General features: G+C 36.8%; 1 protein-coding gene across 1 annotated transcript in view; it reads right to left on the bottom strand.

The window, feature by feature from the left end:
• The window catches only part of cacna1bb (calcium channel, voltage-dependent, N type, alpha 1B subunit, b), a 141,761-nt gene that overhangs the window by 41,520 nt on the left and 84,697 nt on the right, over nt 1-15,544 (bottom strand). The window contains exons 26-28 of the mRNA XM_038268305.1: nt 11,073-11,274; nt 10,561-10,725; nt 1,362-1,472 (exon numbers count right to left, since the gene is read on the bottom strand). Of these exons, the coding sequence (XP_038124233.1) occupies nt 1,362-1,472; nt 10,561-10,725; nt 11,073-11,274 (478 nt within the window). The remainder of the gene's footprint in view (nt 1-1,361; nt 1,473-10,560; nt 10,726-11,072; nt 11,275-15,544) is intronic.

The raw sequence follows: 15,544 nt of genomic DNA, 5'->3' as shown, positions 1-15,544 counted from the left end.
CTGTTTTTTTTTGTTTTTTTTTTGTTAACTGTATTCTGGTCTTTGGAAGAAGACAGAAAACATTTCAAAGAAATTATATTTTACAAATTCAATGCAAACTGATAGATAAATGTTGACAGCATCTCCTGCATAAATCATGAGGGACTGTCAGCACCCCTCAGACAGGTCCATCATCCAGGTCCTGAGGGTGGAGGTTTATGCCAGGCCCCCTTCGGCTGTTTTCTTTCAACTGCTACAGCATCATAGCGATTAAAAAGGCAGATGTCAGCCCAGCCGCTAAACAGGTGGAGGTAAGTGGTGTGTGAGAAAAGCAATTTATCAAATGGACCTTGTAAACGGAATTGAGCTGCAGATGAAACGCGTCACTGCAGACCAGACGGCCCCATGGCAGAAGATTTATGCTCCTTCCTGTAAGTTCATTCCTGGACTTACACTTCGAATCCCCTTTGGTGGATTTTGTTGGATGTTTCTGATTTGATGTGGTCATTTCAATGAAAATGTTGTTAGCATTAAAAAAAGATAAAGATGCACTGAAAAAAATGGAAATCTAAATAAGCAATTTTTGCTCAAATTAAGTGCATTTTTCTTGAATTGAGGAGGTAAGTGCGACATTTTGCTAATGGAACAAGACAATTTACATTTAAAATAAGAAAAAAACAATTTGTCTTATTTCAAGCATATATTATCTAATTATCTTATTTTAAGAGTAAAGATACTAATTCCTTTGGCAGATCATCTTATTTACCTGCTCAAATTAAGGCTAAATACACTTAATTTAAGACATTTTTTAATTATTTCTAGATGTTTTTTGCAGTGTGGGAATTTTATTTTTAAATCCACACTGCAAAAAACAATCTAGAAATAAATGAAAATGTCTTAAATTAATTAAACTTACTCTTAATTTGAGCAGATAAATAAGATAGTTTGCCAATGGAATTAGTATTTTTACTATTAAAATTAGATAATTAGACAATATGCACTTGAAATAAGACAATTCAGTTGTTTTTTTCTTATTTTAAATGTAAATTGTCTTGTATCATTGGCAAATGGTCTCACTTACCCCCTCAATTCAGGAAAAAATTTGCTTATTTTAAGAAAGAAATGACTTATTTAGATTTACATTTTTTTTACAGTGAAATTAAGAAAAAAAAAAAACAATTTAAAAATTCAGAGTTATTAAGGAGCAAACGAAAATCTACTTGCACTAAATCTAACGGTTCAAGCTAATCATGATTTAGAGCTGGGCTCAATTTATGAGAAATATTTCCCCTCTTAAAACAGATTAAAAGTTAATTGCAAGCATAAAAACACAGAAACAGAAGGAGTGTTTAGTGCAGAGCAGATTGTCTTCAACAGCTCACCAGTGGATTGAAAGCAATAATCTTGAGGATGCACTCTAGTGTGAAGAGGCCAGTGAAGACGATGTTTAGGTATTTCAGCATAGACTCGTACACCGTCGGAGCTCCGTAGAACTGAGGACAGAAGGTAGAACCAAATCTCAATAAGTCATATCAGCACAGTTTTCAGTTTTAATCTAACTGCATCTGCATACCATTCTGAACCTGAATGAGTAAATCCAGCTAATAGCCATTAGATTACTCACACCTGCTGACGAGCTATAGGTATAGTGGAAATGCATCCGTCAGCCCCAGGTGTTAGTTACACTTTAACCCCCTCAGATATCTGTGTGGGCTGTGTATCTTTCCACTGTGGGCTTCACAGATGATTATGACATGAGACTGCACCATTATCTCAGACTGAATGGGTTGTTGTGTTGGCTCGGCTGGAGCTGTTTTATTCTCACTGAGATGTCTCAATCGCACTTCATCTCTCTGTTTGACAGGTGATCATCTTTTGATACAAATCACTGAAAACTAAAGCTCAAGGATGGTAATTTATCCAACTTAAGCATCTAATATTTCAGATTTATTGGTTTTTTCCAACTTATTTGATACAGACAGGGGAAAAAGCCTCATCCAAAGGAACATAATGCTAGTAGTGATATCAAATAATATTCCTGAGTTGTTTGCTTTGATTGGAGTGGAGTCTGCTGTGAGGTGTTCACTGTACCGGTCCACTGTGGTGAAGAGAGAGCTGAGCTGGTAGGATCTACGTTCCTACCCTCATCTATGGTCATGAGCTTTGGGTCATAACCAAAAGAACGAGATCCTGGATACTAGAGACCGAAATTAGTTATATCCGTAGTTTGTCTGGGCTCTCCCTTAGAGATGGGGTGAGGAGCTCAGTGATCCAGGGAGAACTCAGAGTAGAGCCGCTGCTCCTCCACATCGAGAGGAGCCAGTTGAGAGTGGCTCATGCATTTGGTTAGGATGCCTCATGGTCAGTGGCACGGGAAGGGGGGTGCTGCGGGGGCTGCAGCCTCCCTCGTCATAGCATCAGCCCCCCATGGTGGGGGGCTGTGGAGTAACATAATATTGTACTTAAAAACATGAAATTATTTATGTATTTATTTTTTAAAAGACTGTGTTTGATATGGGATTAAAATGATGGGCTGTGTATAAGATATAAACTAATGATTCATTATTTTAATATTTCATAAAAAACTAGGCTACTCCCCCGGAAGTGCTTCCGCCACCTCACATTCGTTTAGGCATTGCTAGCAAAAGGCAGCAGAAACGTATTTCTGACTATTTCGAGGTAGGAAATGGTTTTAATTCCCCTATACTGCCGCCGAGCATTTATTTAGCGTTATTAATTTTGTTATTTATTTCTATATGCTGTGCCTATTCGCCGTAGTCCTGTGGCTGAAGAAGTCTACGCTAGAATAAGGCTGCATATCACTAAATATTATGTCTGTATTAAGCTATTTAGTGATAAAATATGAAATTAGTTATTTTTTGTGTGTGTGTTTTTTGTTTCAGATATGAAATCATTCCCCCATATCCATAGTCGAATGGACTTTCAAGACGTTCAATGCTCAGTTTAGGCTATATTTAGGCCATGTTTTATTCAAGTGTTCCTGATCCTGTTGATTGGGAGCTGTTGTTTGTTTTGAATTATTAAAAGAGAAGAAATAAAGTTTAAAATGTTCATGCTTTGTTCCGATGCATTTTAAATGGCAGTTTTTGGCGACAAATGTAGGCCTACGATATTATGTTAAAAACATCAGCCACAGCCCTCAACATACAGTAATGACGTCACGTGTTTTTTCCAACCCAGCCATCAGCCCCCCTCGCTTGAAACAGCTTCTAGCGCGCCTGCTCATGGTGCCTTCCTGGTGAGGTATTCCAGGCACGTACCACCAGGAGGAGGCCCAGAGGGAGACCCAGGAACCGCTGGCTGGGGAGAGGGACGTCTGGGCATGGATGGATGGATGGATGGATGTTTTGAAAATATATTTTCCCTAAACCTCGTAATTTTGGTGAAATATAAGTCAGACTTAAAGAAACTAGAGGCTTTTTTTGCTCTCTCTGTATCTTATTAATGGAAAAGATACAGCTGTCTTGTTGAGAACCTGTAACTGTAAATGTGAGCCCATTGGTATGAAGTGTAAAATCACGTCTCTTTTTGTATCTGGGATAATTAAAACTCACTGGTGCTTATTGATGTCATAGCATTTCTATCACGTTTTAATAAACACCAGCGGCTGTCTACCACAACCTACCTGCTGCTGATTGTAACAATTTCCATTTATTAACACAACAACCTCAGCTTCTGGTAATGTGTTGGGAGTGCAGGATAAGTCCTATTATAGAAATGTACCAGTCATTAACTGATGATTGCTAATTAGCAGGTTGCCCTCCAGGAATATGTGGCTAACAAGAGCATTGCAGCTGTTCTGAGAAGCAATAAATCATTCTTAAATAATGCACAGTCGTGCAGTGAGTCGACGTTTCAGGAAGGGTTTCATACTGTTTAGTTTCGCCTGTGGGGCCACGACCCACAATCATATGATAATCAGACGTTAAGTGAAACACAGCATTGGAATGATAGGTGCTTTGAGCATCACTGTTTCTGCTTTCTAAATGTGGTCTAGTCAGATATACCCAAACTCCAAATTTGAGAAAAAAATGTAGAAAAATGCAGCAGCAGTAGCCTTAAGCTAACAGTTGTAGCATCAGTTAGCCAAGCAGTCATTAGCGTTAATTAAAGGGTAGTTAGGGAACGCTGAGGCAGCTGCAGCTGTTGTTTATGAGCTTAGTTTTTTCTTTTCAAAGTGGGTAAAAGCTTTCTTCTACCATGTTTATCACTTTACTAAGCTTTCTCTATCAAAAACATCTGCTGCACCTTCTGCAGATTACTATTAAATAACGTGATACCCTTAAATGGTTTACTGGTTGCTTCAGTTATTTTTTTTTACTTGGTTAAAAAAATAAAACCCATAGAACTTTTTGTTTTTTTAGCAGTGATTTCTTTTTAACCTCGCAATAATACTTTTTGTTTTATAAACATATATACGGAAGAGGATTAGGGCCACTGAAAAAAGGTAACTGATTTTTTTTTATTTTATGTCAGTATAGTATGGGAAAAAAGTCAGAATTCTGACTTTTTTCTCTGAATTCTGATTATAATCTCAGAATTCTGACTTTTTTTATTGTCAGAATTCAGTGAGAATTCTGAGATTAAAGTCAGAATTCAGAGAAAAAAGTCAGAATTCTGACTTTAATCTCAGAATTCTGAGAAAAAAGTCAGAATTCTGACTTTTTTCCCATGTTAAACTGAAATAAAATTTAAAAATCAGTTAACTTCTTTTTTTTTTTTTTTTGTGGCCCTTCCGTACATATACCTTTTTAACGTTGATAGTTTTATGGCTGATATATCTGTTGAGAAAAACAATTAAGATAAAACTTTAAAAGGTTTATGTATTAAATCACTTGAAAATATGACAGCTTTTACAGAATGGTGATCTTACTCAGACTAGAGAGATTGCATGGTTACAGTGGGCCATGCCACATCATTAAATCCTGCATCATTGGTCCCATCCCATTTCCAAATCTTTGTTACGTACATAATGAAAATGATAACATTTAATCCAGAGCTGTCCTAATTTCATAAACTGTTTAGGAAAACATAAACCTTCACACTTAACAGGAAGGTAATATTAGGGAGTAACAAGCAGATAAATAATTCAATTTCAATTCAGTTTATTTATATAGCGCCAAATTCACAACTAATGTCATCTCAAGGCACTTTACAGTTCAACCAGATCATACAGTCAAATTGATACAAAGTTTTCTATCAAAGGAAAACCAGTTGATTGCATTGACTCATTGACTCAAATACAATCCCTCACACTAAGCATGCTTGTAGCGACAGTGGAGAGGAAAAACTCCCTTTTAACAGGAAGAAACCTCCAGCAGAACCAGGCTCAGTGTGAGCGGCCATCTGCTGAGGCCGACTGGGGTTCAAGGAGACAGAAGCAGAGATACAAAAAGCAGCTGTAAAAGGCGGCCCCGTCCAGGAAACACACAGCCAGGCAGACGAGCTCCAAGGCAGCTCCCATGCCAGAGGACGAAGAGAGCACATCCATAATAAAAAATAATCCTAACAACTTCCTCTGATTAGGTAATTTTTATTAAAACTACTTTAAAAACCCTGTAATCACCAGGATATCAACATAGAAGGAAAAACATGAAGAATGGTGACGTCAACTAATTTAGTAATAAATTAATCTTTAATTGGAGTATAGAGACTGTAAAATATGTTTTTATTGTAGCTGACAGAGCAACCCACTTAGAGCAGTAATTATACCAAAATTATAACATTTATAAACATTTTGCATTAGAGATTTTTTTTTAAAATGTCTACATGCTCTATCCAGAACTCCTCAGGTGGAAAAGTGTTAGTTTCACCTGGTTTACTTTCATAAAAAAATTTATTTTCTTTAAGGAATTTTTGGCTATCCGATTAATCAATTAAATGAAAAAAATAATAGACAGATTAAACGATTGGCCAAATAATCGTTAGTTGCAACCCTAGAATAAACAAACAAACAACAGCCCCCCTCATGTTGGAACATTAATCAGGGATTAGAACTAACGTTTCATCATTTTTAAAAATAAATATAATTTAATCTAAGTGGGACATCCTGTTAAAATAACAGATTAAGTAAATAATAAAGGATTAAGTAAATCAATAGATAAACACGTGTAACAATATTTTATACTCAAATATTTTCAGGATTAATAATGATGAATAATTTATGCCAAATCTCCTGCAGATTTTTCAAATATATTACTTTAGCAAAAATATTTAGGCAATTTTAGTATTTGTGAAGGCATGGGATACAAATATATATATATATACTTTTGTTATAATCTATATTTATGTCTGCAACAATACCAAACAGGAGAAGTATTAATGATATATAAAAGAAAAATATTCAAGTAAAGTCGACATGTCGACATTAAACTCAACATTTCGAGAATAAAGTTGAAATGTCATGTTGAGTTTAATCTCGACGTGTCGACTTTAAACTCGCCCTGTCGACTTTAAACTCGCCATTTCGAGAATAAAGTTGAAATGTCATGTTGAGTTTAATCTCGCGGTGTCGACAATAACGTTTAAATTAGTTCAAGAGAGCCAACCGCTGCACAGGATACATGCACAGAATCCTATACAGTTGCAGCACGTCAAAGACTACCTTCACTCTTAAAACGCAGACTGCAGCTGTGGAGCACGGTTGCTCTTTTCTCCAAACTTTGGAATGTCGAGATTAAAGTCGCCACGATATATCAACTTTATTCTCGAAATGGCGAGTTTAAAGTCGACACGTCGAGATTAAACTCAACATGACATTTCAACTTTATTCTCAAAATGTTGAGTTTAATGTCGACATGTCGACTTTAAAGACGAGAGTTTAATCTCGTCATGGCAAAAATATTTTTTCTCTTCATGTGTGGCCCTAATACTCCGTCGTAGACAACAGATTTGATGTAAGATTGAAACAAGGAAAATAAAATTCCACAAGGGAAAATGTAATGCAGGGCTCCTTTAAATTGTTGCTAGAATAAGATTTATCTTCATGCCATTTTCACATGTTTTATCAGTTTGATACAAATCCTTCAAAACATCAGAAAGGTGTGACTTTAGAGAGAAAACTGCTCCATATTATAATGACAAATTCTGTTTTTATTGAAGATTCATCCTCAGTCTGTATAACTACTACATTTTATATCATTTCAAAATAACAGATTTTAACATTGACGTTAAGAGTAAATTATTTTTGAATTAGAAAAGATGAAGGATACCATGGGATCTTTTCCCATGTTGCTTCTTCATCAATTATTTTTCAATGTTTTTTTATTTACACAATTTTACAATTTTATTGTTGCTTCAACATCGAAATGTAGCTTTGATGCATTACTTTAAAATAAACAGTTAAAAACTCTAACGATTGGTCTGGTTTCTCTCTTCTGTGTGCCTCTTAGATGCACAGACCAGCTTTTAGCACGACTCTGAGGTTTGCACAGCTGGACTGAGCGATCCCAGTAGCAGAGGTGGGCAAGAGGCGGACAAATTAGACCTGTCTACCACACTGTTTACAAAAGCTTTAGCTGAAATTAGCTCCATAAAGTACATAACCATGTGTGTTAATCATGCATTAAAATAAATTACTGCCATTAAAATAAAAGTGAGCTTTGACAGCCCTGCTGGTGGGCACCATGAGACATACATGAGGGAGGTCTGGGTTTTTTGAGCAAATTCTTCATTTTTTTGTATTGCTTATACCTAAAAAGAAGCTTTACAGGTTTTTTATTTGAAATATATTATTTTTATTATTATTGCTCTGATGATTTTAAATGAGCCTGATTTTTTTGGTTCCACTCCAGTACTTGGTGTCCTATCCACAGTTCATAATATGCATGGGTGCAGCACTAGTACCGGCTGGCAGTTACAGAGCACTAAGCGGATGGTACTATACCCTATACGGAGCGCCTTTAAAACATATCCTGGTTAACCCGTACAAATGCACTACATGAAAAGCAGACAGAGGGGGAATAATTTATTTATTACATGGAGTCTCATGGATAGTGCTGAGGCCAGCCTGTGACCCTGCAAATAACAGTCATTCAGCTGGTGACCCCCTAAAAAGACATAAAATATAAAGGTAATTAGATCTATTTCAATCTGAAAAACTCACTTGGAGAGAAAAGACAATTAGAAGAAATTTATTGATACAATTACTTAGTCTTTGGCGCTCAGACATCGGCAGGAAACATACCGTTGAATTTTTATAGATATGCATGAACATGATTAAAGAACAGGGCTGTTTCCCTCAGGCCTGAAACTGGCGGTGAGGTGGAGCTTTATGGGGGGATACAGTGGATTGCGTGAGCTGATACTAGAGCTTCACTCAGGGACCTGGAAGATGAAAGTCCAGCTTGGATAACACAGGTTGAGAGAACCTGTCCATGATGAGCAAGCATGAAGAGACAGTGGACAGGAAAAACTCCCCATTGGGATGAAACCTCTGGCAGAATCAGGCTCAACATGGTGGTCTTCTGCCGGTTGAAATGAGACGCGGTATGCAGTAAGAGTCCGGTAGGAATGAAACTCTGATGAAGTTTTAGCTATGATGATGGAGGAGGGGCTGGAGGCAGGTTGAAACGGGGACGTCTAAATTAAGTCACACAGCGCAACCACCGCCTGCACACAGGAGCAGATGAGTTGCGGATCCGAGGCCTTTTAAGATGAACTTTGGATGCTGATTGGCTTTTGTGGAAGCGTGGTTCAAAGCTGATTGGCTGTGTTGTAGGCAGATGAAGGTGAATAATCAGTTTATTCAGTTGAACTTCCGCCTAGGCTCCATTCTTTTAAATAATTTTTTTTTATGATATTTACTTATTTAATTCTCATTTTGAAGGGAAATTTCTTTATTTAATGGGATATTTAATCGTTTAATAGTGAATTTATTAATTTTATTTTATATTTAATATTCAATACAAGTGTTAGATAAATAAATTAAAATCACATCTGCTTATTTCATGACATATTGATTTATTTCATGAGATATTTTCACCCTCTATATACCTGAGGGCTCACATCACAATGATTATGACAATCATTTGGGCAGCCCCAGCGGTCCTGACCCCCACTTTGAGAACCCCTGGCTTATGCCATATGAGCAGCGCCTTAGTCAGGATTATTTTAATAATATTGGTTCACCAATGTGATGCACTGCAGGCAACACGGGCTTAAAACAGCATTTATGATCTAACATAGGCTACAGGTTTATTGGGCATTAAAGTTGCTGCAGTTTCTGTGATTTCTACCTCATGAATGGATAATCACCTGAGAAACCTTCAGTTTCTTCAATTACTTTTAAACTGCAGTCTTGCTATCGCAGTGATGGATGATATGCACAACTGCAGCCTGCTGTTTTCCTCCACTTTGCACCAGTCTATCATCTGTCACGCTTTTACACATTTCTATGCAGGATTTTTTTTTGCCAAAAATCAAGAGTACACATTTTTTATTTGAGAGCAGGATTTCCTCTACTTGCAGTCAAAACTTTCAACTTAAAACTTAAAGCTAAATGTTTAATTTGCAACTAAGTATTTATTTGATGCACAAATCCTCTCGCCTATTTTGCATACCCAAATGGAAAAACAAATAACTTAGGAACTGTAATCCCAAATTACATGTGTGATACATTATTTGAAAGCTAACACCTTCTAGTTTCTAAATATATACAGGAAAATTGGGTGAGTAAAGCACAACCCAAGCTGCATCAGTTCAAACATGACTCAAAGTTGCTTTCCTCATTCTCAAAAATAATAGGTATTTTTTGAACAGCAGTAATAAAGACATGCTTGTTGTTGCTGCTTTCTCATGTTTATATTTTGACATGCTGCTATATCTGTGTTACTTATGCTTTGGTGCTCGCTATGTCCATAAAATTAACTTCATGGTTCAATTTCCAACAAAGTCTAAAATGTCTATATTTATCATTTTACCTGTGTAATTTTCATGCATTCTGAGTTATTAGTTATAAATGCTTTAGTGAGGTCAGACCACCCCGCCCAAAATCAAACTTAATATTAACACTCAGCTGTTAATTCTGCTTGAGAGTGGCCTATAGGAACACAGGTTCACCCATGACAGATTTTTCAAATTTGAGAGAAAAATCCTGAATTGAGAGCAAAGACTTAGGTTCGAGAGAAAGAACAAAAAGGCTTAGAGAGAAAAATATGTTTTTTTGAGAAACCATTTTCACTCTGATTGCAAAAAAAAGGATATATATACAATATTTGAGAATAAACATATATTTTTAAGAGAGCTTTTTTCCCCCTGAAAATCATTTTCCAAATGTTGATTTATCTTTCATTTATTTTATGACAAAATATTTAATATTTTCTACAGTCTCACATAACATCAGGTTTGCTATCAGTGTTAAAATTAGTTCTCTCCAATAGATTGATTTTATTATTAAAATGATTTTCCCCTTTCAGATTGCTTTTTTTTTTTATTAATAAAAATTCAAAAATAGCTCCATTGCTCCATTAAAATTGTGTCCCCGCTGGTCCTGCTTTAAGCGATTGAGGGATATCAGAGAGGAAATGGCACTTTGCTTCATAAGCAGAACTGAACACTGACCTTCATCATCAGCACGACTGTGTTGAGGGCAATTAAAGTCATGATGGCATACTCAAAAGGTGACGACACCACAAACTTCCACATCCTATACTGGAAAGACTGCTTGTTCTCTGGCATGTATCTTGTAAGCGGCCTGGCGTTGATGGCAAAGTCAATGCAAGCCCTCTGTTAAAGGAGAAGACAAAGCAAAAACAGTAATGATCTCTGGTAGAGGTGATGCTTATTTCAAACACATTGGGTTTCTACCACCGAGATCTTTTGATTTGCAACTGTTATTTTAAGTTAAGAAGTCGCAATAAGCAAGAGGTGAAGAAAAAATTACTTATTCTGTACATCACACTAAAACGGGGACGTCTGGAGTCTACAGTATTTACCAGGACCAGCTTGATCCAGATTTTAATAAGGTAAACATTTCTTGTGCAAACAAACGTTTACCACAATCTGTCATTTCTGCAGATTCTCTGTCTTTGCCGCAGATACGTGTCTGAATTATATCTGAGGGAGAAAATCACCTCATTTTTTTCCAAGCTGCACTCCGACATAGCCTTGTCTCCTTGTTCCTGGAAGGTGATGATGATCAAAGCTACAAAAATGTTGACAAAAAAGAAAGGAAAGACCACGAAGTAGACCACATAGAAGATGGACGTCTCCATGCGGAAGCCTGGGCTGGGGCCCTGGTCTTCATATGTGGCATCCACAGAGTGCTTCAGAACCCTGTAAGAAAAGCAGATAACTTACTAGAGATTATCCAACTTGCTCTTAGAAATAAAGCTCATTTATGGCCTGATTATACATATGCAAACACTAAAACATTCCCTCTGCTGTTTACTTTAGCTTTTATTTAGCTATGAAGGACATGTTCTTTAAGAACTCTACTCCAGTGAGATTAAAATGAAACACAAAAAATCAGAGCACGTCGAATGAATACTCAGTACAGAGATAATCATCTTCCTCAGTCGATAAATAAAGGATTACCCTGTCAGCAGAGTTTTTCTACCACAGCTAAAAAAAGGACTGAGGGACCAAATAACATATAAGGAGGTGAGAAATTTCTTCAGCATTCCTCATTTCCTCCCTTTATAGGATGTTGTTATTACTGTGAAACGCTTCTGGGGTAAGAGAGTTGGGAGGTGATGCAGGAGCATCTGAACGTAGATAAGAACTCCCATCAATAAATAACAACGCAGACTGGTTTTCCAGGCTCTGCAAGTCTTTTCAGTTTTTCTTTTGTGTTTAGTCAGGTGACTGATGATTTTAAAAGGTTCAATGTTCTTTCTGTTTTGGAGGTTTTTTTTTCCACATTTAAGGAAAACAACCTATATATTGTTAATAATGCAACTTTTTGTCTTAACGTTTGTCATGATCTGGCCTGTTTGCTCCTCCTTAATTAGTAATTCCTCTCACCTGCCGTTTTCCCTCCCTGCCTCAATTATAATTTATTCCTCTCACCTGTTTCCTCTGGTTTATATTCAGTTCAGCCTGAGCATTCAGTGCCAGATCATTACTTGTGTTTCTGTTAGCCTGTCTGTTAGTTTTGGTTCCTTGGTTCGTCTCCTGGATCCTAGCAGCCAGTGGAAAGAGGGTTTTTGTGTTTGTCTCGTCTCCTGATCGTCCACTGTTCCTCCCCCGCGGAGTCCTCTGGGTTTTCGCTCATTATATGGGGAGGTTCAGTTTTTATGCAGTAAGCCTGGCTCCAGGAAGGAGACCAGTTTAAAGTCCTGCTTCAAGTTCCGGTTCCACGTCCTGTCTCGGCTACCCTCTTCCACTGAGCCTGCCTATCTGCACCTGATCCTGTCTGCTCCTGTGCGTGACCACCTGGTCATGCTTCTGGTCCCAGTCAGACTCTGAACCCTCCTGGGAGCCTGTTAAAGCCTGGAAGCCTGGATCCTGCTACCTTTTCTGTTCCTGCCTGATCTGGATCCTGCCTGTTCCTGTCTGTTCTGGATCCTTGACCAGGATCGGCTTCCAGCTTGACCTCTGGAACTGCAGCACTGGGACATTCTTGGTCTGGACTGCTAAACCAGGTAAGTGACTCACTGAGAACATCATCTTCAGTCAGATGATCATGGTCACTCCCCTAGAGTGTGTGAGATTGGGCGGTAACCCGCCCCCACCGCCTGCAGTGTCCGCGAGCCACAGCTCCGCTTTTGTTTTGTTTTATTTAATAAACGTTTTGAACTTTCCTACTGACTGTCTCTCCTTGAATACTGGGTCCATCTGTCCGCTTTTCATGACAACGTTCCCCAACTCAGACACCAATAGCAACCCTTTTTCACTAATATTCCTCTAATCTATCTCAGGTTATAGGAATCCTGAGTAATTTGGGATGCTCTCTGTTCCATCTCTGAAATGCAGCTGATTATGTAAATCAATGTAGCCTAATGGTTTAGAGGGGAACTTGCGAAGAAAAGGAACAAGGTATAAAATAATATATTTTTCTCTTAGTAGAATAGTTTATTTTCTTTGTTAATATTAGAGCATTTAGTTTCTACTTCATTAGGTCTTGCTAATGAAAATCCAAGGTTTGCCCTTTCCTTTGTGGAGACATGACCTAGAAACCATTAGGCATGCTACTGGCTGGCTACTTGTACACATGATGAGACATTGCAGATGGTGCAAGAACTAAGTGATTACAGTAGTGTTTGCAGTTATGTAGCGTTATGTTAAAACTAAGGCTGAAATAAATAATCAGATTAATCAATTATTGAAAGTATCATCAACTAATTTAGGAATTGATTGTTAGCTTTTGTATACCCTAACACATGCCATTAGCTTAAAGAGAAGCCCACGCAAAGCAAATGTCAAAATCTAGAAATTATCAAAACATTTTTCAATTTTAGAGAGAAAAACATGTGTTCTATCCAGAACTCTTCAAGTGGCTCAGTTTTAGTGTCAACCAGTCAAAAATCAGTATAAAATCAAAATTTTTGCATCTCATTATTTATTAATTTAAAAAAAATCAAGAATCTATTTGCAAAATGATTTGACTAGTTAAACCACCTCCAACCAAAAGCAGGACAATAAAACCAAATGGTTTTAGTCCCACCAGTCTTTAACAAGGAGAAAAAAGACTTGTGTATAGCCACTTAGCAGCAGCAAAGCAAATACTTTGGTTAGCAGAATATGTTTTGGGTTAAGGTTTGCCCACTGCTGCATGTTAAACTATTAAAAACCCTAGAAAATAATAAATAACATCATGCTTTACTGAAGGCACCGTCATGATCTGGGCCCACCGTGGTCTCTGAATAAAAGTACTAAAGCTGCATATTTGACCTTGCCTTTGTGACAAGTCCATCTCACAACTGCTTAAAAAAATAAAAGGAAGCTTTAGAGTGGCCCAGTTAAAGACCTAATCTGTAAATAACAGTGGCCAACAAACAGACATCTAAATACTTTCCAGCTTCACTATATTTTAAAGCCTTCCTGAAACATCGTTCATCTATTTACTGTAAAAATAAATGAAAGTTCACTGTTTTGATTGCATGTACTGTACAGTAATATCTCTGCATCGGGTTATTCACATTAATCTGCTGCTATTTTAAAGCACACTTTGAATGCATTAAGCCTGAAAACTTGGACATTCAGAGACTCTTGGACACTTAAAACCCCTTTTTCCCTTTTGTTTGCTATTTTTGCATGAGCTTATTTTCAGTAGTGTCTGTGTAGTTATAAGATACAGTAATACTGTGTGATTATTAGCTAATAAAGATACAAATGTATTTTAACCTGTGGTCTTTGTTTTTTGTTTTCCACAGTGAAGAATGTATCACTCCGCCTGGATTCACTCTTCTTTCAGTAACCTCCAAATGAACAGACTAGTTCACTTCACTTACTGAATTGATGAAGACAACTAGATTTTGAACAGCCGGTCTTTATGTAAAAAACTAAAAACCCTGCTGAGTAAGCAAATTACAGTTTTAATCATTTAACTAATAATCAATGATTAGTTTTACCCTCAGTTTCAATTAACTATTCATTAGCTAAAACCTTAAGTTCCAGTTATTTAATATATTTATAATCTTCTGGTAAAATTACACATTATTATCATCAGGTACAAATACTAAATGAAAGATTGATGAATATCAGCTTAAAGAAAATGCCTTCAGAAAGGTTAGAGAAATGCTCCCAAAGCAAAAAAATAAAAAATCTGGTTTCCTAAACGTAAATAAAAATCAATGATAAAATGATTAGTAGTGCTGTTACAGTTTTTCACAGCTCAGTAATCAATTCAGTGTAAAGCCACATGCAGGATAAGGATCAAAGCTTTCTTCAAGACGTGTACATGTTAAATTAAATTATCTAATACTATATATAATATTCACAGATTACAGGTGTCTGCAGCGAGTCGACGTTGGCTCCAGTCCTCCTCCTGCGAGCGTTTAATAGCTTGTGCAAGCTTCATTTTTATCCCTATCTGCACATTCTCTCTAAGCTGCTGTATAATTAACTGCTACTTGCAAAGCTCTTTTAAGTTTTCCACCAGGAACAGCAGAAATTAAGATAGAGAAACGTAAATCTATAATTTTTTTTTCTTAGAGGTACAGAGACATAAAGACTATATAATTGGCCATGGTTAGTTGTTTTTAACAATTTCAGCAAAGATGATGTAGAAATGTTTGGTCCTTTTTTATTTACTAAACTAGACATCTTTCTATTCGTCACCTTCAATAACTAACCTTGTCTCAACAATTCATGAAAGTTTTAAGGTAATAACAATGAGAAGTTAACATCGGAAATTTTGCATTACAGGCAAAGAGACAAAAATGCACAGGACCCAAAACTACTGTATCTGCATCAAAATCAGGCTTACCTCTCTTTGCTTATCCCACAAACTATTCTGTTTGATTTAATACAATGTATTAAATTATTGTAGTATTGGCACTCCCTAATAATTTGCACATTTTCTTAACCCTTTATCTTAATGTGATGGACCATGTAAAGTGCATAATGTAAAATGAGGGCGAAAGTAAAAGTGCACTGTCGT

This window comes from Cyprinodon tularosa, unplaced genomic scaffold (assembly GCF_016077235.1).
Source record: "Cyprinodon tularosa strain WSP-4 unplaced genomic scaffold, ASM1607723v1 ctg7, whole genome shotgun sequence".
Classification (NCBI taxonomy): domain Eukaryota; kingdom Metazoa; phylum Chordata; class Actinopteri; order Cyprinodontiformes; family Cyprinodontidae; genus Cyprinodon; species Cyprinodon tularosa.
Note: the sequence above shows the minus strand (reverse complement) of the source record. Positions and strands in the feature narration are given on the sequence as shown.